This window comes from Protopterus annectens, chromosome 3.part0 (assembly GCF_019279795.1).
Source record: "Protopterus annectens isolate FY-2018-M chromosome 3.part0, PAN1.0, whole genome shotgun sequence".
In the NCBI taxonomy this organism is placed as follows: Eukaryota; Metazoa; Chordata; order Ceratodontiformes; family Protopteridae; genus Protopterus; species Protopterus annectens.
Genome location: NC_056731.1, coordinates 113330467 through 113353964, shown reverse-complemented (window position 1 = coordinate 113353964; position 23498 = coordinate 113330467). Strand labels below are relative to the sequence as shown.

The following is a 23498-nucleotide window of genomic DNA, read 5'->3' as shown; positions in this document are numbered from 1 at the left end:
GGAAGAATTTGCATTCCTTGATACAATAATAAAGTGAATTAAGAGGATATATTTGAAGGAACAGAGGCAAAAATGAAAGTGGGAGGGTTCCTCATCAATATGTTATATTTCAACACAGAAACCCAGCAGTGGTGTCCTCTTTCTCCTTTATTTGTTTTATATTTAAAGCAAGTGGCAAGGAAAATAGGGAACCCAAAAATTCAAGGAATTAATTGATATGGTAATCAAGAAAAGTAATTTTTATTTGCATATATTATCTTGTACTTGATAAATCCAGAAAATGATCTTGATGTGGCATATTTTGAGATTTTCAAGTCTTTTTGGGATATAAAATTAATGAAGATAAAACAAAGGCTATAGCCATATATTATGTACCAATTCATGAATTAGATAAAAAAATAAACATATTTATGGGGACACAATATGATTAAGTATGGATTAAAAAAGCCTCTGTTATGGCAGCTAAGGGTATGTGGGAAGAGATTTAACAAAAGATAATATAAAAACTGAGAAACTGGAAGCTGTTTATGGATATCGATAGTAAGATACAATCAGTAAAATGTTTTTAGCCCCTTTAGTTTTATATACAGGTTATACATATTTCTATCAACCAGAAAAGAAGTTGTGGACAATAATTAATAAAGAGTTGGAGGAATTTATCTGGAAGGAAATAAAGGCAAGATTTAAGTGGGATAACCCAATCCTCCCAATAGAACAAGGTGGTTTAGGATTATCTGAATTGAATGGATATTTTACAGCTACACTAGTAAGGCTCATACACATAACTTAAGCAGGAGGTTATAAGTCAAAGTGGAATGGGATAATGAAGCAATTGGGAGTTCACAAAATAATAAGAGAGTAGGATTTTGGATGCAAAATATTATATCCTTACAGTTGCAGAAAGTATTTTTAGAACTAAGCCAACATGAGAATGGAGAAAGGAGATTTTGCAAGTAGAGATGATTGCAAGTAGGGGTAATGAAAATAGACAAGTGGGGAGCAGAATTTACTGGAGAAAACTGGCAAAAGAACCAATGTATTCGAAGCAAATAACTAGAGAGGGAAAGGTAATAGAGTGGGATGAAGCCAAGAAGAAATTCAGGCTGCAGGTTAGAGACTGCTTCCTTACCAGGGATTGATGTCAGAAAAAGGAGGTTTTGCTAACAGGGATGATACCAAGTATGGGTACAAAAAATAGGCGAGAGGGGGATAGAATTTACTGGACAAAACTGGCAAAGGAACCAAGGTATTGGGAGCACATAACTATACATTTTGCTAAAGTGTTAGGTTACTTTAAATCACTTTGTTTTCACTAATTATTTAATTGGAAGGAAAAGTTGCTAGCAGTGATTGGTTTAAAAGTGTTTAAAATGTTTAAGCTTGTGATAGAATTTTATGTCCAATGAAACGCAGGAGTACTATGCAAAAGTGCTTACATGTTTTTTACTAAATAAATTGTTTGGTTTTATGCCATGCATGTACTTTGCCTGCTTGGATTTCTTGCATTATATTTTTGGAGCCTGGTCTGGACTTTATCTGGTGCAGTGGTTTTGTTTTTGCCTGTTCTACTAAGAAGCCTTGAAGTTTATATCTCAATTTTAAACTTTAACTTATCAAATTCCTGTCATTTATAAGCAATAAGGACTCTGTCAGTTCTTCACAATGAGCTACTTGAAAAATAATTCACAGGACATGACTTTTAAGAAGGAATTACAAAACTTAGTTAACAGCATACTTGATTTACCGATGAAGATTGATAAAATGGTCAGTAAGCTTGATACTTTCAAAGATGAATGTAAATAACAAATGGAACAGCTGCAGGAGACTGATCAGATTACCAGCATGGAAGAATCATTAAATGATATAGAAGGCACAGTATCAGAAGATGAACATCATGTGGAATTTTTACTAAAACAAAATAATTAGATGATCTTGAAAGTAGATCTCATAGAATTAATATGCACATATGTAGTCTACCGGAAAAGACTGAAGGAGATGACATGGTTAATTTCCTCACATCCTGGATTCCTAACATTTGAAATATACCAGAGTCTCTTTCACTTGGATTTGAAAGAACGCATGGGTCATTGGTGGTTCTTTTGTCATCTAACAAGGTAAATAGCTTACTGAGATCTATAACAGTAAGATTTTATTCTTGTCAAGACAAAGAACTAGTTTTAAAGACTGCCAGGTAATCTCAAGAAGAAAAGAATATATTCCCCTAATAAAAGAATGAAAAAGAAACAAATCAAAGTACATCTGTTATTCCTACCTAGGCTTAAAGTCTTTCTCGCAGATGGTACCAAGACATTTGAAACTTTCGACACAGCTATATATTTTCTAACATCTAATAACATTTTAGAACAAATAGAATTTATGGACTGGTGCTCTAGTTCATTAAAGTGACGAGCCAAAAGAAATTATTGGAAAACAGTTGATACAAAGAAGAAGAAAAAGCTGAAAGGCCAATAAATCATTTACATTTCCTTTTTTTGTATTTTTCACACTATCTAAAAGTTTCTCCCTTTTATACCTGTTTCAGCATTCAATAATATTTTACAACTATGACACTTTGGATGCATTCAAACAAAAGGAACTTAAGCTTAAAAGCATAAACTAAGATAAAAATATTTGTTTCTTGTCTCTTCATGCCAGCACTTATATCATTATAATTAGTCTTTAACATTGGTTTATATTTTGCAATCAAAATAATTTAAGCAGTGAAAACAAAAGCAATTATATTCATAAACAATGTATTATCTGTCTCTCTATAAGACTGTATGACAGTGCAGATTTTCTTATAAATAAATGAAGGTTTAATATATAAGGTAAATAATATTCATAGTAATTTAGTTCTGGTTCAGCAAATGACTAGTTTTCTGAATATTTATTAAATATATGCAACGAGTAAGGGACCATTGAATGTTTGATTGTCTGTGTTTGAATGACTACAGAATTTATACAGTTAATATCTCCTTTTTCATTTCATTTCTTTACTGGATTAGATTTGAGCAATCTCTCTGGTGTTACTGGTGTTGTTCCAAAACTGTTTAGATGTGGCCTTTAGTGCTTACAGGGTTTAATTGAGTAAATAAATATCCAAAATTAATAAACTCTCTTACAGTGAAAGAAAGAACCATTTTTGTTCTAGCTCGAGCTATTCTTTCAAGCATTTAAACAGTTTACTTATTTGCTTCTCGGCTTCCTGCCAAGATCGTGAGCAAAAACTGACTTTTTTTTTTCCATTTTCAGATTTTCTTCATTTTAAACATTCTGTTTTATTGGTAATCCATTTGTGAGTGTGCAGACAGCTTGGACTTAACAGTATGATGATGTAAGCATTTGGGTTAAAGGTCAAACGTGAGTCATTGCTGTCTTTCAGATTTTTAAAGTGATAAACACATATTTTATGCTCAACGTTCATTCATGAATTGTCAGGGTTTTCTAGTAATTCATAATGACATATACATGTTTTATAATAAAAGCACTCACATGACTTATTATTTTTTTCTTGTTATTTAAAGTGGCAAGCATACTTTTTATTTTTTGGGGAAGTTGAAACATATAGTTTGATTATTATAGCATGTAAAACAAGAACCCTGCTTGTAAGCAATAGCATCTATAAGAATCAAAACCATAAAAGTTGATAAAGGTCTTATAGAAAATAGCCTATTTTAAATCTAGCAGATAAAATATGACAAACTCTAGATTAGTATTGACATAAATGAAACTATGTGGCATATGATTTAACTAGGATCAAAGAAACAAAATTATGCTACATGCCACTGATTTTAACTCTAGAAAAGATACATACATATATATATATATATATATATATATATATATATATATATATATACACGTATACACACACACACACACGCACACACACACATATATATATATATATATATATATATATATATATATATATATATATACACACACACACACATATATATATATATATATATATATATATATATATATATGGGTCTATATTAAAAGACCGAAGAGGTGTTTGAGCGAATGAACGCACTAAAGCACGAACAGTCAAAACAGTGGTTTCTTTCCCTGGGAAAGAAACCGCTAGCACAAACACACACACTTTAAAACATAACAACGTCCACACCCCCCAATGTGGGGGCTGTGCCCCCACCCCCCTAACTAAATATACCAACTCCGAGATTGCACTACAGTGAGGAAAGGGGCGAACACATGGGGATGGCCAAGTGATTTCTTTCCCAGGGAAATAAATCACTGTTTTGAGCATTCGCACTTTAGTGCATTTGCTCATTACATGTCAACCAAGAGGTGTTCGCTGAAACACCTCTTCGGTCTTTTAATATAGACCCATATATATATATATATATATATATATATATATATATATATATATATATATATATATATATATGAGATAAAAGAATAATTAAAGACAAATATATTTTGACTCAAGAATACCTATCAGCTTTGTCTGAAGAGAAATATATTGGTTCGGTGTTTAGACAGAGGATTGGATGTATCCAGATATTCTGATATTTGTATAAACTGTTAGTTAAGCATCTTTTAGTGAGATGTGAGAATTACATGTTTCAAAATTATTCAGTTAGCCTTACTTTTGCTTAATGGTATAAGGCATTCTACTTTTTGGAGACTATGGTGATACTATTAAGTATAGCTGCTATAAGATCTGCACTGATACAATCTATACAATCAAAATATTTTGTTGCACATCCTGTTAAATGCATATAAGTTTATTTAATCATAACTGGTAAAATTAAAACATAATTCTTTGTATTAGTGCATAGTTATGCTGTTATTATACTTAAAGTCTGCAAAAAGTTCTTTTTCTATAATAATGCACTTAAATCTTTAAATATTGTTCAAATATTTATAGAAACAGATGGGAATAGTAATAAATTTCATATGATGCATTTTATAAGACTATGTCTACTTAGGATTAAAGTTACGTAACAGTATGATGAATATATAATTCAAGAGCTAGTCTGATCTGAAAAGCTACTTTCTGTACAGAGTTAAATATTTATATATTTTAGATATTTAGAGTGAAGAATAGGTTTTGGAAGTGATTTTAGAGGGTAAGCTTGAAAGGAAATCTGGGGTTTTATACCTCAGGAATTTTTCAGACTGTTTTTTTTAGTTCTAGATTTCATGGTTTCTTACTCTAGTGTTTATATGTGGGTGTCTACGAACATTAGTTACAGTGAATTAGAAGATAACCATAAACTATTCTCTTCAGTAATATAGCTTTTTTCCTTTTCTCTGAAAATAATAGGTACATATGACTAACTATACCACCAATGATAATATATTCAAGAAGTGTATATCCATTAATGTTTATGGTTTAAATAATAATAGCAAAAGCGAAGTCTGTTAGAATATTTAATATTGCTGAATGCTCAGATTGTATTCTTACAAGAACCCCACTTATTACAAGAAGATATAGACAGACTTAACTCTAACAACTGTTCTGTATTAGTAAACTCTCATAAACAAAAATGAGGGGAAGCAATTTTGTAGAGAAATTCTGCTTTGATGCCCAAAATTATAAATACATACCATGATAAATTTGGCATGTTTTGTTTAGTATCTTTGAATATAAATGGAAAGATTTACACATTAATTAATTTATATTGGATTCCTGGCCTGGCAGTTAAAGCAGTCAAGCATCAGTTTAAAGACTTCATACAACACTCTCAGGAGAGTATAATATTGGTGGGGGATTTCAATTGTATATTATCTGATATTTGAAAAAAAAATACGTGTAGGAAACCAGCCACATCAAAGGCATAAATTGACTTTATTAGCATGTTTAATATTAAAAATGTAAATGATTATGCTGACTCTAATTCATTATTTTTTACACATTATTCACATTGTCACAGCACACAATCAAGAATATATAAAGTATACATTTCAAGAGATATAGCTTCAAAACTAGATAAAGTTAAGGTAGTTAAATTAGGTAGACATATCCACAAACCAAGAACCAAAACAATCAGCAAAGGAGCAGAGCCAGTACATAGAAGAACAAACCAATCCAATTTATTGAGACAGTTTTAGCACTTTCATCAGAATGTATCCACAGACGTCTTCAAAAACAAGTAAATCATAGTACATTCCACATTTAAATGCCCCACCAAAAAATCACGTGACTAACACCACACTTAACTGGTTAATTAATGAATGCCTTTAAGAAACACACCATAAAAACAAGCATGCTAAATTCTTAAAAAATAAGAAAAGTCAATGAACTAATTGTATATGTAAAAAAAAATTGTAACACATATAAAAAACTTATAAAACATAAGAACGAAGTTTGAGCACACTAGCAATAGAGGCATAATCATTTAACCCAGGGTAGACACAAGCATTAAGCTTGATATGCCATCTGAGTTTTTTCAACTCAACCAAATCATTCCATGGACCAACCCTGGCACACACAGATGGATACGGAGCATGCTGTTGACCCCCAAATTATGGACATTCCTGCAGGACAAATTCATAACAGGGTCACCTCTAATACTTCAGGGACTGACTTTACTGTTACACCTGAAGCCTTAAGACCAGTATTGTGTGAGCGACCCGTCAAGTTATCTGAGTGGTTTCAGGAGAATAGTGGTTTCCAACATGATGTTTCAAAGGGTAACTTTACTTTGCGTGAACCCATTGAAAGTTTAAAAGACAAACTACTTAAAATTAGAAAGTTACAGGTTGAAAATGGTTATTTTATGGAAAGTATCAAGGTGTGGAAAATTCCTAAGGGTTTATGGCACTGGAAATACCCTATTGGTGTTGTGTTAAACTCTCCTCTACACACAGAATTAATCAAATTATTTTATCATCAGGGTTGTGAACTTTTGGAGGTTTTAATTAAACACAACCAGAAGACGATCAACGTATTAATTCATGAGGCTAAGGACTTAGAGAAAATTATCCATGGAGACTTATTCTTTGAACTGTATAAGCAGAATTTTGTCAGCATTTTTTCTTCTGTTGACAAAATCATTGGAGATGTTCAACATCAGAAGGTAAAGAAATTTGAGTGTGACTGGCTTAACCATCTGAAAGGATTGCCTTATCCGAAGCCCTTGGTTACTGTGGTAACACCCAATGAAGGTGCAGACAGTTCCAGCCATGATGACAACGATGTTGCTCACACTGGTCTGGCCCCTTTAGGCCCAAATCTCCCCAGATGTTCAGAGTGGATCCGGAGTCTGTACAACAATCAACAGAATGCAGTGAGGGGAGACATGAACAGGAATGGGGTCTGTATACATCAGAATTGGAGGAGAACAGATCAGAATTATGCCAGTTGAATGTGGATTTGAGTGTTAAAAGCTGTTTTGCACCTGTTTCTAATGATGATGACCCTCATGGCTTAAAATTGTTCAAAATACGCAAGGTGACTTTTTCATTTTTAACTATACAAGCTATGTTTTTGGTTCTGACATGGCAGACTTGTTATGTAAGGTTTATAATTTTGTCCTTACATCACACACTAGAATAGATGACTTGATTATAGATTTGAAGTTATTTTTACAGAAAGTTAACTTCAAAGTGGTATTTAAAGACATTTGTTGCCAATGTTATGGATGATTTTAAAAGAAGTAGTATATTCAACCCACCCCATCCCCTCCCTCTCTCTGCTTATCTTTGAGAAGTTATATGACTTTGATTTTAGGTCACTTTTATGCAAATACAATACACAGTTGGTTGGGAACCTTTCAGAATGTGAATTTGATCTTTTGAAGCAGTTGTGTAAGAACAGGACTATTCGGGTGATGAAACCTGATAAGAGAGGGGGTTGTTATTATGAATGTTGACAATTATTTATACAAAATGTTTTATTCTTGTGTGACAATGTTTTTTATGAAAAGACTTTGCTGAATATGCTGAATATAGCATACCCCAGAATAGATTGGTTACTTCAGGACATGTTGGACCAGGGTCAGATTGACTTGAGCACTTGGTGTTTTTTAGAGGTTAAATTCCTGATTATTCCCTCTACTTTTGGTCTACATAAGACACATAAGGATTTGAGAGACCCCCCCCCCCCATTTGAGACCAATAGTTAATGCCTCCAAGTTCAAAACTCATTCTTTGGCTAAATATGTGGACTTGAAACTCAAAAATGTGTTGAATGGTTATTCACACATATGCAAAGATTCATGGGATTTTTTTAAGTAAGGTATCACAATTGAGTTATGATGAAGAATATGTTTTTTGTACCATTGATTTAGTTAACTTGTTTAATGTCATCCATCATGACATTGGACTTGAATGGTTCCACGATTTCAAAGTCACGTTGGGGGTATTTTTCAACAATGAAATAAATGTTTTCGACTTATTTATGGAATTGGTCTTAAAAAATAACTTTGTCTTCACTGATGGGCACTACTTCCTTCAAATGAAAGGTATGATGATGGGGGCAGCATGTGCCCCCATCTCTGCTAACATCATAATGCTTCAATGGGAGAGGAAATTTGTATTAAACAATTTTGGGACCACTCCCCCTTGAGCATTTTACATGTGTTTCCTTGATGACAGAATTTTTGATTATTATGGGTAAACAAACAGCTCAAGGAAAAGGCTATCTTTATAAAATATACAAATTTAATAAAGAATCAGATACTGTAACATAAAGAAAGCTATTGGGGTTATTATAAAACAATTAATAATCATCTCCCTTAGGACAATGATAAAAAAATTATCTCCATTTCCTAAATGCAAACTTGTCTTTCATTACAATGGAAATTATTTTCTTGGAAATGTATTCACAGAATCTGTATCACACTTCTCAAACTAAAACAGCATATTAGTGCAGGTAGAAAAAAAAAACAATTTCAAATGAAAAGTAACTAAAGGAAATTTTTAATAAGTGCCTTCATTCAACCAAATAGTTTGAACTTCATCAGACAAATACAAAAATGAACAAACCCATTTAAATAATCCACCACCACGTCATATGATCTCTAATAAGTGACGTCACTTAATTAACTAAAATAAAACCAAAAATACTAATTTGGCAGCCAAAATAAGTTTGAACTTGTGTGGCAACTAAGTTTAAATGCATGCAGCTTTCTGGGTCTTACTGATGTTTCTTCAATATGAGATCCTTGAAAGGTGAATGATTATCTGTTTATAAAATAATGTATAGCTATTAGGTAGTCGAGACTTGGTTTTAAAGATCTTATATATTTAAATATACATATGTGTATACTTATTTTGCTGTTAAATTAGTATTTTTTGTTTTACTTTAGTTAAAGTGACCTCACTTATTAGAGGTCATATGATGTGGTGGCAGATTATTTAAATGGATCTCTTCATTTTTATATTTGTCTGATGAAGTTCAAACTATTTGGATGAACAAAAGTGCTTATTAAAAATTTCCTTTTGTTACTTTTAATTTGAATTTTTTTTCACCTGCACTAATACGCTGTTTTAGTTTTGTGTATTGTGTTTGTTTATTACTTTTTCTAGTGTGTGTTTTTTTTTTTTTTTTTTAAATTAATGTTGACCAAGAAATAGAATGTTGGAGATGTAAATTTAAAGTGATAGTTAACTGGCAACACACGTTTTATGAGTGTAGCCTGTTTAGACCATTTTGGGGAGAATTAATTATTTTTTGCAAACTGTTTTAATGATAATTTTTAGTTGACCAAATCATTGACTTTGTTCAATGCCCCTATGCCTAAGTGTGTTCCCAAATCTAAACATTTATTACTTTGTATCTTATTAGCCATTGCTTGTAAAACTATTACTACAAATTGGAAGAGCAAGATTTCACCTACATTTAAAGAATTCAGAAACATGACTCAATGTTACTCAAATGGAAATAGCTACTATCAATACAAAAACAGTATAATTCTTGGATAAAAGTCGCAGAGATACTTGATAGAATTGACTTTTATGTAGTTTGAAACAGAACTTTAATTTGAAGGATTATTTCATCTCTGTTCACTGAGACACCATTGTAAATAGCTTTTGTTTTAGCTTGGTTTGAGCTTATGTGTTTTTTTCTTTTTTGCATGGCTGATTTAAATTAATGTGTATGCTTCTAATTCTGATTTATATTTTGTAATATGCATATTCTTAAATTTAATACAAATATTTGAGAAAGAAATATTGGGTGATCAGAGGACTTCCAAGATAGCTGCATATTGAGTAATAGCTTATTTCTAGTTCTCCTACTGTGAAAACAGAAACTCGGCAGAGAAAGGCAGTGAACTTATTTCTGGGCAAATTTCAGTAACTGACTAGAAAGTGAACTTCCTGGATGCCAGGAAAAAAGAAATACAGAGGATTTGAAAGAAAACCAGCTGCAAAAGGGAATAACCCTGACCGGGAACAGTACTGTAGCTGTTCAGCAAAAAGCAGTGCAAGCTCCAGACATAACTTCCAGTAACCTAGAGGAAAGTATAAGACAACTGCACACAGATCTGATTAAAATAAACAAAACACTGATGGAGTATACCAACTCAAATGACAAAAGGGTGGAAAAATGGAAGAAGCTTTAAACATATATTCAGATGAGGTGATAAAACTGCAAAAGTCAGAGGTTGAATAGAAGAAAAGGCTGGCTGAATATGAGACTGCTCAAAAAGAGATGTTTTAAAAAAATAATAGAAATGGAGGTTAGAGCATGTAGGGAAAAACTGAGATTTTCTGCTGTACCAGAGAAGCTGGAATGAATAGACTGGTATTCCACAGCAGGATTTGTAAAATGAAAGGGCACATCATGTGTATGCTACAAACGTGACTATGAGAAAGAAACATAGGCCTTTAATAGTAAAGATGCAATCCTACCAGCAGAAGGAGTTGATTCTGACAAAACAGTGGCACGGCAAAGTACTAAAAGTGGGAGACAGCAGATTGTTTTTGAAAAATGATTACTCAAAGTACACTAGGCAGAAGAAGAGTAGATTTATTCCACTAATCAGGGAATTCAAACTGATGTACCCAGCTATCTTCAAAATATTCTTTCCTGGAAAGATAAAATCATTTTTGATGCAGTACATGCTAAGGAGGGAATAGAAAGGTTTGTCTAACAAAACGTGAGCTGTGAAACAGAAGGAAAATCTGCTTATTGTTTTTGTGGTAATAAAGACCACAGAGAGACTGCCAGTGAAATCTTTTCCAGTGTTTCAATGGAAAATGCTTGAGAGAAGAAAAAAGCACAAGAGTTGACTAGAAGAACTGAGAGAAATGAGTGTACTTTGGAAATGAAGCAGAGACATGATTTGGGAGATGGCAATGAATATGAATAAAACCAGTAACTTGGAAATTGATAAATGTGGAATTAACAAAGCAATAATTATATTTGTAAAATATGACAGAACAAGAAAATCTGGAAATATTAGACTTTTCTGACTTTGTTAAACTTGTAGGGGACACTAAAGCATATACCCTACTTAATTTCATTAATATTCAGAAAAATACTTAGGAGAGGGGAAGAGGAGGGAGAAAGTTACGTGTAAGTAAAACACAATTATTTTTCTTAAAAGTAATATTTTATAGTTTTATAAAGTTTTATAGTGCATGATTTTCCTTGCATCCTATAAAGTAAAGTTTTCTCAGTTATTTGTAAGTGTAACGAGGGTAGTAATGTAAACAGATGTTCCTGTTTTTTTTTCCTCCCTTCTTCTCTCTTTTTCCTTGTTCAGTTTTAAGGAATGTAGGAACTGCAATATATGATCTAGTAACAAGTTTTAAGAGAAATCAAGTAAATGAAAAAACATTTAATATTATAAAGCTTTTTTTCTATGAAATAAATGTAAGCTTACTAGCAACCCAGCATCTGGTCCTCATGTCTCCATGGAAACAATCTGATAAAGAGAAGTAGCTAGGATATAATGTTTTCTGATAGCATTCAAGTGTCTTCCCAGCTAGGAGAGCTATAAAGATAAGACAAAAAACAGACAGCACTTAGTAGAAGCACAGGCTGTACAGTGCGCCTTAGCATGGATAACCTTTCTTTTAGGTTAACCTAAGTCTATAAGTGTGGCTGTCAGTTTGGGACACATGTTCCTATTAGGAGGGTAAAACTTCATTTTTGAAAGTGTACATAGCTTTTTTCGTGTTATTAAGTTAATAGGTTTTAAGGGGGTATTGGAGATGTGATTTTTTTGAGGGCTTTCAATAAAACAAAGTTTTGTAAGACATGGCATAGGCTCAAATGGATATGACAAAGCAGTTGTACAACAGATCAACCTGCCAAACATTGTATGCATGTAACACAAAAGCTAGACCTAGATACTTAAAAAAGCTATTACACATAAAAGTTGAGAATAATAACTTTTTAACACAATGATGCTTTCTGTAATGTCTTTAAATACCATTGGTCTCAATGATAAATACAAAACAGAAACAGTAGTGAACTGTATTAAAAACTGAGTGCAAATAGATATGCTACAAGAGACGGACTTGGAAAGAACTGAACATGTGAATTTGATAAAGAAAGCTTTTCAGGATGGCTGTTCAGGAGAATACTTAAGACAAAGTAAAAGAGGAGTACTTGTATTAATTGCAAGAGGAGCTCCAATAGTGACAGAAGAGGATAGAAAGATAATAATTATAGATTTGTAGTACTAAGGGGCTACTGGCAAGGGAGGAGGATTACACTGGCATGCATTTATATTCCATCTAAAACTGCTATAATGGAGCTTAAGAAAATTCTGGGAGAAATAATCAGCTTTAAGCAAGGAATATTACTTATAGATGGGGATTAGAATTTGATTTGCAGCAGTGAAGATGTTTTTGGGGCCTCAGAAGGGAAATATAACAAAGATGGGGAGATTTTTGAAGACATTTATGAAAATATTTGGCATGGAACATATGAATTTAGTACTAGGAGTTCAGGGTGAATTTATATATTATTCCCAAGATACAAAAACTGGACTAAGCTACACAGAATTTACATTTCACAGTAACATGTACAATTGAAAGTCCTGATACACATCAAACATCTACTTCAGATCATACGCCAATAATAACTAAAATAAAAACACAGGGTAATGAAATAAAAATGAGACACTTGCACTTTCCCACCTATCTGTTGAAAAAAGAGAATTTTAAAGAATGGGTAGTGGAAATTTCTCAGGAGCTATTAGAGAAGATATACATTTGTTTTGGACATATAGCTAGGAAGTGGGATAAATTTAAGGTGGAGTTTAAAAATAGTGTGGAAATAAAAGAAATGGAGCTATGGTTAAGAATAACAAGAATTATTTAGAGGGACTGACAAATGTTAAAATATTGCAAAATAGGGGGAATCGCACATAGCAAGAAGAGGGGCAACTGCAGAATGCTAAACAGAAAGTAAGGGATTACCTTGATAATATGCATGAGTTTAGAAAGATTTGTTTTAAGCTCCTGTTTTTTGATAATAACTCTAGAGCACAAATACCTTTAGAACAATGACTCACGCAACAGTAAGTAGAAAGGGCTATCACCAAGCTTAAGCAAACTACAACAATGAAGATAAGATATCCTGTAGGTATTAGAAATATTTTTGATATTCTATAAAAGTCTGCACAAAGTAGAGAATATGGAAATCAAGAAAAAGTACAAATGGAAATGTTTATGGAGGAATTAAATATACCAAGGTTAGAGGTAGATGAGGTTCAATTACTAACAGAATAAGAGGAGATGAGATAAAAATGGTGATGCATAACCAATCCACAGGAAAGTCCCCAGAAATACATGATATTTCTGTAGACATTTGGAAGCTAGGATGGAAAAAATGATAAAGATCTGGAATGTTTTGTTTAATAGTATTTTAAGAAGAGAAGTACCAACATCCTGGAAGAAAGCTGTGGTAGCTGTAATACCTAACGAGGATAATGACCCATCAGATCCAGCTTCATACAGGCCTATTTCAATACTATACTACTACTATAAAGTGCTTCTGTCTATAATTGCTAAAAATGGCAAAAGTGATGCCAAAACTCAAAGATATGGATCAGTGTGGTTTTGTGGAGGGGCGGCAAACATTTGACAGCATTAACAGAATATTAATGATCCAGAGGGAAGCAGAATATAAGAAAATATCACTGTTGTTGTTGGGTCTTGATGCAGAGAAAGCATTCAACAGAGTATGTTGGAAGTTTATAAGCAGGGCAATGGAAGCATTTGCATTCCATGATAAAATTATAAGGTTGATTAAGAGGAACTATGAGGGATTGGAGGTGAAAATTGGAGTGGATGGGTTGCTCTCTGATAATTTCTGCTTGAGCAGAGGAACCAGGCAGGGGTGTCCTCTTACCTCTTTGTTATTTGCAATATATTTAGAACCATTGGCAAAGAAAATAAGGGACTTGTAAATTCAAGGATATAATTGGTATGGTAGTCAAGAAAAGTTGGTTCTATTTACAGATGATATTATTTTACACCTGACAAAACCAGAAAGGACATTTCAGTGTTGTGAAACATTTTGAGACAGTTTCAAATATTTTCAGAATACAAAATGAATTAAGCTAAAATAAAGGCAATAACTGTAAATTATGCACCCACACATGAATTGGTTTAGCAATATCCATATTTATTGGAACATAATAAAATGAAGTACTTAGGAATAAGGATTAAAAAGGATTCTGGTGTGGCATCTAAGGATATGTGGGAAGAGACTAAACAAAAGACAATACAAAAACTGAGAAGTTGGAAGCTGTGTTATATGGGTATGGATAGTAAGATACAAGCAGTTAAAATGTTTTAGTCCCTTTAGTGTTATACACAGGTCAGGCATGTTTTTATCACATAGAGGAGAAGTTGTGCATAGCAATTAATAAAGAGCTGAAGGATTTTATCTGGGAGGGAAAGACTGTGAGAGTCAAGTGGGATAAGCTTTGTCTGAAGAAGTTCACATATTTTGTGAATGAAAAACGAAATACATCTTTAAAAGTTCTGCTGGTTTCTTCTTTTTAGCCATCTGGCTTGGATTACAGTTGCGCAGTTTGTTGTGCTTCTTAGTTTTTTTCTGGATAAGCCAATTCTTCCAATAGAACAAGGCAGATTTGGATTACTCTATCTGAAGGGGTATTTCAGAGCTACATAGTTAAGGCTCCTGTACATAGCACATGCAGAAACATATAATTTAAAGAGGAAAGGGATGATAAAACAGATGGGGAAGCTCAAGAAACAATGAGAGACTAGGATTTCGGATGCAGATCTTTAAGGAGGATAACAATAATCATACGAATGTTATATTTATAAAACAACAAATAGGGGGGGGGGTCCTAAATGAAAAAACAGCATTGCTAGAGTTTTTAGGACAATGCAGAACAGAAGCTGCTGTTAAAAAATGAATAATTAGTACAGTATATAAAATATTGCATAACTGTACAAATCAATTAGAGGAGGTTAGAAAGGATTGGGAAGAGAGATTGAATAAACAATTCACAAAGAAACAATGGGGAATATATGTATGTCTCACAAATATGCAACAAAATCTAGAAGATTTAGGATTTTTGCTTGGAAATGTTTACATAGATATTTTTATACCCCAATTATTCTCCAGATATTTTTTCCTCAGCTAGACCCCAAATACTGGACGTGTGATGGGGAAGAGAAAGGTAATTGGGAACGTAATGTGTTGGCAGACTTTAAACGTTCCCTGCAGACTACTCTATCAGAAATACTGGGTGAGCAAATTGGTGCATCTAGGGAAGTTATTTTCCTGAGCTGTGATACAGAATCAGAATTGCCTAGACATAGTAAGGCCTTGCTGAGTCTAATTATGGTGGCTGCCAAAAAAGAAATTACTAGAAAATGGAAATTAAAGTCTAAACCAACTCTACTAGAAGTAGTGAATATAGTAACAGAGATAAAACAACTAGAATTGGAATTTTTAGAAAAGGGTAGGTGCAAATTACATAGAAAAAATGGGAACGGTGGGTACAATATAGACAGGAGAGGAATATGATTTAAAAGAAGGCAGGATTTAAATGAGTTAAGTAATATTTGACTGACAGTGATTGGGTAGATTATAAGTGATGTATAATGTTTGCAACTAAAATTATGTCAGTATGGTTTGTGATGTATAATAATTGCAACTAAAATCATGTCATTATGGTTTGCGTTCATTTATATAAATGTATGATTGCCTATGTCATAAGTGATGATTTAATAAAGATGTTTCTTGTTTAAAAACAAAAGACATATTGGGAGAGGAAATGGTTGTAACTAAGGACATGATTCTTTTGAAGTAGGACACAAGATCTGAAATGCCTAAATATAGTAAGTCCTTATTAAGTTTAATTATGTTGGCTGCCAAAAAAGCAATTACTAGAAAATGGAAATCAAAATTTAAACAAACTGTATTTGGAGAACTGAATATTGTAAAAGTGTTAAAAAAATGAAAGAGGGATCTCTAGAAAAGGGAAGGAGCAAATTACATAGAAATAAATGGAATTTGTTTAAACAATACATGCAGAATATTGTTCAGAAGGAGGAGGAGTGAGGTTTAAGGGAAGGCAGGAATTGAACAATTTATGTAATGTTGTACTGAAAGGCAGTTATTAAAAATGAAAAAATATGTAATGTATAATGAGTGTAAATGGAAAAATGTTAATATGGTTTTTCTTTTTTATTAATATATGTGCGCCTGTCTTTTAAGACATAATTTAATAACAGTTTGAACAAAAAAAAAAAATATATATATATATATATATATATATATATATATATTAGATGTTGAGCTGTGTGTTGTGCGGGTAGAAAAGCAGACGTTCCTAGCTTAATATCTTCTTTAAGAAAGGAATAGTTTAGAGCAGTGTAACCATTTGCAACAGCAAAGAGATTTGAATGTCAAAAGTTTCCTGCAAAGGGGGGTGTTAATGTTTTTTTTTTTCTAGATTGTTGCTACATTGCTCAGAAGGCAAACAAAAACACTGTTGCTGTTTCTAAAACTTAGGATGCATTCTTATTCTCATGGAATTTCTCTGAGCAAGTGGTTTAGGGAACTGTAGAATGTGATAGTCACCAGATTAAGAAGGCAGGCTACTACAAAACAAAACAAAACGGCTTGTATGCTTGGATGGAGAGCACTTATGACACACTGCCATCCTGTAGTTGTATTTTGTCTCCATGTCGTGTACTTTCACCTCATACTATAAGATTCAATTTGCTTTTCCTAATAACTCATATCCCTTGTAAGTGTTCCTCTCGCTTCACTTTAAGCTCTTGTCAGCCATGGAGAAGATCACTTTGTAACTGTTCTCTAGTATCCTCTCCCCTGTGGTGCAGTAACTTAACAGTTCTGATGTCCCATAGATGATCCTTGTTCAGTGAATGACATTGAACATCTTCACTCACAAGCTCTAGCCAGAGTCATGTACTTCTTGCTTTTGTGAACACAAGACTATAGTCCTTCCTTCTGCTGCCCAGCAAGTTTGAATGCATGGGCGGAGTGTAACAGGTGGATATATGTAAAGTAAATTTGTAGTCATATTGTGTAGTCTGGGAAGAGGATGTATTTTTCAGAACATGGGAGAATACTACTCTACATTCCATGACTACTGAAAGGTTGCCTTTTTCTAAAAAGGTCACTAGGTATCCAGCTAATGCTTAGGCATTAGATGGCAACTTTCTTCTATGAAGCTTTCTGGACATGGCAAATGATAACACTTTTGAATGCATTTTTGTTTTGCATGAAGGAATGGGGCAAGCTGAAATATTTGAATAAGCTGACTTGGAATTACACTGGAAGAGAGATGGACCCCTATATCTAGTTTGGAACCCCGAAATGCATCATCCAAATACTACCTTTGCAATTTAGCAACAGGCAAAACAAGCATTTCAGTTAACATGAACTCCACACATAGTGGAACTGTACAGCTTGAGTTGTCTAACAGTTACCACCTAGGGCTGAGGTAGATTCAGTGTCTGTGCTAATTTCCCCTGCACTAATGCTCTAACATTCCTCCTCCACTGTGGTCCACACAATCCACCCGATGCCTATTCAATCTACACTAAGCTGGCCTGTTCATTCCTCTGAGGGCAAAAGGCAGGCCCATTCCTCACACAGTGGCAACAATAAGAGAGTGGTCTAGCCTACTCATCATGTGACATCCTGACCTAACCTACCCCACCCCACCCCCACACAGCTGCTGATGGCTTACTTTAGAGAGCTTCCCTAGAATGCCACTGCATACCTGGCCACATCACCATGTCTTTTGTGTGGTATGAGCCACACAGATCCAATAGCTGTTACCTATAATACCTCAATACTCCTGTTAGGTTTAGCAGTGCAGGTCACACCACCTCCCCCCTGATGGGTCAGCTTGAGATAATTGCTCGCTCACTCTCCTTTGCTTTAGCCATTCAATGCATAAACTGCTAGTCTATCCAGAGCTGTAGCCAAGGCTTTATCACTTTAAATCTCAGTGCAGATGCACATGGACAGTTACAACATCTGCAGAGTTCTAAGATTACTGTAAGATTTCAGTAAATGGGTGAATATTTGCTTTCATATTCCTGCCTGAACATCTCCCCTGTGTTGTTGTTGTGTCTTTCGGCTTTTTCTAGTTAGGGGTCGTCACAGTGGAACTCCAGTCCGCTAATGACATCTGCCCTGTGTATGGATGGGAAATATAAAATTTACACCAGGACTCCCACTTTACTACTAAGGAAAGAGACAACTCTTGAATGTTTTATCCCATGTATGGGTCCTCTCAAATTATCTATGGTATGATCCCAGTTATTCTTATTAGTGGTAATATATAATTATTGACCATGGGATGGGTAAGGCCAATCTATAACCAAATGGACTAAGTTATTTCAAGCACAAAAAGGAAAACTGGCTAGGCTTAAAATGGCCTGCAAGGGCAATTAGCCAAGTACTTACCTATGAACCTATTACGCAGCTGTGCAAAAGTGGCTCCTCTGGTGCTCATTTAGACCTGAATCATAATGTTAGCAATTATAATGAAGGTTTTTGTTTTGTTTTTTGTTTTGGATTTGAGGAAGGCTAATGACATTTGTTTGATCATGATTGGAAAGAGAATGTTTCAGCTTGTAAATGCCAAACTACACTGGCTAAAACTCTAATGTATTGTATGTGAAAAATGCTACCTAGTATGTAGCTTTTATAAGTTGTGGGTTATTACAGGATCAAAACTTTCATTAAAAATCACAATATCTCAGTTTAGAAGTACGTGGAAGATGGTAAGAATAATTTTACTATAATAACAGAAAAATTAACTTTGGCATTTTATCTCCTTACTGTATCAATTAGGCGTTTCAAGACATACACTCCAGTTGATGGAAATGTCCAGAGAAGTGAACGGTTTAATGAAGGAACAAATGTCTACTTCAATCGTGTGAAAGCTTCACTTTTTTCAAGAACTGAAGAAAAGAACCCTCTACTAAAGGATAAAGCTGGAGTTATTTAATTCCACTGTATACAGCATACTCTGGTGTCTTCATAACAGCAGGATAGTATACTAACAAGTGTAAGCAGCATACCTAGTACTAGATTGCTTCCTCTAGAGTGCATTTTAATATTAACTTTAAAGTAAAAATACGCTGCTTTTTGTACAAATTATAAACATACTGGTAAACCAAATGTTTGCAAAATACACAACTAGTTTGTAGTGTTATCTTTTTTATGGGTTTCATTGGTTGCAAGTAATTACTGTATCCCTACGTTCAAGGTAAACGGTGACTGAATTTAATGCCAGTAGGAATAAGATAGGCAGATTTTCTGCCTATGTTGGCAAGGGCATGAGATCCTCCAGGTCTGTAAGCTCTTTATCAAATGAGAAGGAGGAGGGGGTACTAAAACAGCAAACCATTTCAGAAACGTGGGAGTGGTTATACACTGACTTGAACTCTCCTGCCTACCATTGCACAGTACATACATAAGGTGCAGTAAGACAGAAAAAAGCCAGGTTTTCTGCCGCCCACATTTGCAGTCAGCTGCCGGGTTTCAGTTCAGAATGTAACATTTAAGAATTTGGAATCTTGTAAGCATTTGGCAAAATCCCATTTAACTATGCACTTTATATTTGTACTGTTTGCTGTTAGTAGTTTGTTAGTAACCCTGGCTGAGCCTGCAGTTCATCAGTCTTGAGCAGTGCTCTTCCTAAGTAAACAAAATTAAATTAAAATAAATAGTTTAATTAGCATGGAGTGTAATATAATGTGCCTAACTTTAGTTAATTTTATTGCTGTGTTGTCACATGGTCGGTCATTCTTATAGTTTCACTGAAATTCTCAGTTGGAGGTTGCACAGGAGAGGGGTGAGTAAGGACTGGCATTTACCAGCATCAGTAGGGACTGCTCTGTAGTATTTGTATAAATGGACAGTCTGCTTGTACAGAGGCATAAAACCCTGACTATGGCCTAGATGTCCTTGGTTGAGTTAGCAGACTAGGTGCTGAAAGAGCTGGAAAAGGGATCAGAATGGCAAGGTAATGCCCACTCATCTTTCTGTGAGACACTCATGCCTCAGCACAGACTACACTGGCACTCAAAGTAGAGAAAGGTAGGGATTACATAAAGGTGCTTGCTTTTAAAGGAGGTAGGGCCTTCCAGAGGGATTATGTTACTCTTAAATGTGGATCACATGCTGTTGTAGGTTCATTGCATACTGAATCCTTCAGTACATACAAGCTTGAGCAGTGGGATGGTGGCCACATAATGTTACATCCCTGATGGTTGTCTAGATAACACTCATGTTAAATTTGGCTGCCATCTATTTAAGGAACAAATGGGTGAAAATGCAATGATTCACCAGATGGTTGGCAGTTGGAGGATAAAAACAGTCAGTCCTATCAGTTTGTTCTATTTAGTCACTTGGAAAAATTATCCTGCCATGGGGGCTTTTGAACAGATCATTGGACAGATGACCTGTGGAGAAAAGGTGTACTTCTTGGCTAAAAAATCATAAAACATTGCTTGTATAACTATGAGAAGACTGAAAGTTTTTATTTAGTCAATGTAAAAAAATGAAAAAAAGAGGCTTCACTTATCTCCAGCCTGTTAAGTGTAGACGTGAGGAGGCAGGAGCATACCTTTAATCATTGCTTCTTATAACCAAGTATAATAATCTGAAAAGGGCATATCCTGTCAGAGTACACTCATCTTAACAGGAGACTTCCATGGGTGTTTCTAAATCTAATTGCTGAAGCCCTGGTATGGATACATACTGAAAACTAAGCCAGCAAGATGACATCTACAAGCTGACATGATTTGCTAAACATGTACAATGAAATGGACAATTTATGATGTACAGGACTAGAGAAATCATGGAGTGTTTGCAACAGGTTATAAAAAAAATGCATGTTCTTTTAACACAAAAATAGAGTGGTACTGTCATTTAGAGAGTAGTATAGCCAATAAGCAAGTGTTAGTAAAAAAATAATTATATATATATATATATATATATATATATATATATATATATATATATATATATATATATATATATATATATATAAACATGGTACATAATGTAAAGACAAAGTTATGAATGTTAGCAATATTTTCATACTTGCATCAGTATCAAAGTCGTGTGACCTACAGGTGAACAAATTGTGCCATTGTATGTAAAGCATTAAGACACACAACTTTGAAATTATTACTTGCCATATAACAGCTTCAGTTTTGTAGATTAATATTGCTTTTAAATGTTGTTGATAATGTATGTGGTGCAATACCTGAAAGCAAACAGTTCTACCTGCCCTTATCATGCATCACTTTAACAAACAAACAATTCATCCACTGATACCCTGAGTCTATCTTGATATAACCCTTTTTTTAACCATAACACTAGAAATTTTGGAAGATAAAAATGCCATTTTTGTAACACTGCAGTATAAAATCTGCAGCATCAGACAGGTATTTGATACTAATAGCAGTTGTGTAGCCTACTGTCTAACAAAGAGCCTTCATGTTTTACATTTTATACAGTTCTCATTGGTTGAGATATTGCTGATTATAGAGGATTTTTGGAGAAAAGCTCTCCGTAAGAAAATGATTTCTTGACTTGGAAGACTACAGGACGCAAATGGATGAATTAGCTTCCTGTTGCTGAGGACTGAGCAAGTTAAACTAAGCTGATGACTTTTTCCTCTTGACTGCAGGTAGTTGTTCTGGTACATTCTGGCACAGGCTATTTGGGTTTCAAGAAAATGAGCACTTAGTATGTCAGACATTCACCAAGGAAATGTGTTTTTAGTCTTGTGCTTATGCCATTTCCCTACCAATTTTGCTGATTGGGAAAAAGATTAGAATGATAAATTGCAAAAGAACAATAGGAGGAAACTTGTAAGATCCCTAGGTATGCTACAAAGTCCAGAAGATTTACAATATTTGCATGAAAGTTTCCATATAGGTATGTATACTTCAAGTAGACTTTGGAGGATTTGTTGTCAAAGTGGAGAATAGTTGTCAGAGATGTGAAAGGAAGGAAAGAAGACATTAGAAATACATTTTCTGTGAATGTGTGGAGTTAAATGGGTTTAAAGACTCCTTGAAAAATGTCCTGACACAATTGTTGGGGGCACACATATATTAACCAAGGAGACAATGCTATTGAATTGAAGTCTAGTTTTAGAAATGCCAAAGCACAGTAGTGTATTAAGTTTAATATTATTAGCAGCCAAAAAACAATCACACAAAAGTGGAAATCAAAAATTAAACCATCAGTAATGAAGTACTGAATACACTAAAGGAAATGAATGTTTTAGAGATGGAATCATTACAAGATCACAAAAGTAAATGTCATAAAAATAAATGATGCAATTGAGAAATTATACACAAAATAATGCTCAAGTAGTTGACTTAAGTAAATAGGTCAGTAGCAACGGTAAAGTATATGAGTATGTTGTAATGTATTTAAATAAAAACAGAATTATGATGGAGCTTGTATGTATAATGCACGAACATGATAATGGAAAATGTTACTGAGATTTTTTCCTCTTTTCATTGTAACCACGGGATGAATAAATAAAGTTATTTACAAAAATAGTCAGGTTTCCTTCATTTAAGATGGCTGAAGAGAAGTTGTTCCAGCTAGCTGGATTTATTTTGCTAAAGTCTCTCAAGCTGCAAAATTAAATATCCCTTTTTAATACTAACATCTTGCTTGGTAAATCTCAGGATAATGAAAGAATGGTGCTACGACTCTATTTGGTAGAGGTATACAATGGTCAAAGTATAAAAGCTTCAAAGTGTTTAAAAAGAACACGTCTCAGTGATAATTGGAAACCATATGACTTTTCCATGGAAAACAATGATGCCCCCTAGTACTGCCTGGGAGTGAGAACAAAAGCACTGTGTGGTTTTATAGAGTGATGAGTGATGACAGCACATACCAACCTAGAGATCAACACACTTAACTTGGTAGTTCATCTCATTTCACAAGTTAAACACTTGACCTGAAACTTCCTTCACTTTTCCAGGTTTTATTTTTTAATATTATTTTTTTACATGTGTTAACTGGGTAAATACACTAGCCCAAAGACTATTTT

At 33.9% G+C, this 23498-nt stretch overlaps 1 protein-coding gene across 1 annotated transcript in view; it reads left to right on the top strand.

The window, feature by feature from the left end:
* The window catches only part of GPNMB (glycoprotein nmb), a 114695-nt gene extending 91700 nt beyond the window's left edge, over nt 1-22995 (top strand). The window contains exon 12 of the mRNA XM_044064622.1: nt 19259-22995. Within this exon, the coding sequence (XP_043920557.1) occupies nt 19259-19415 (157 nt within the window). The 3' untranslated portion in view covers nt 19416-22995. The remainder of the gene's footprint in view (nt 1-19258) is intronic.
* Nucleotides 22996-23498: the final 503 nt, after the last annotated feature.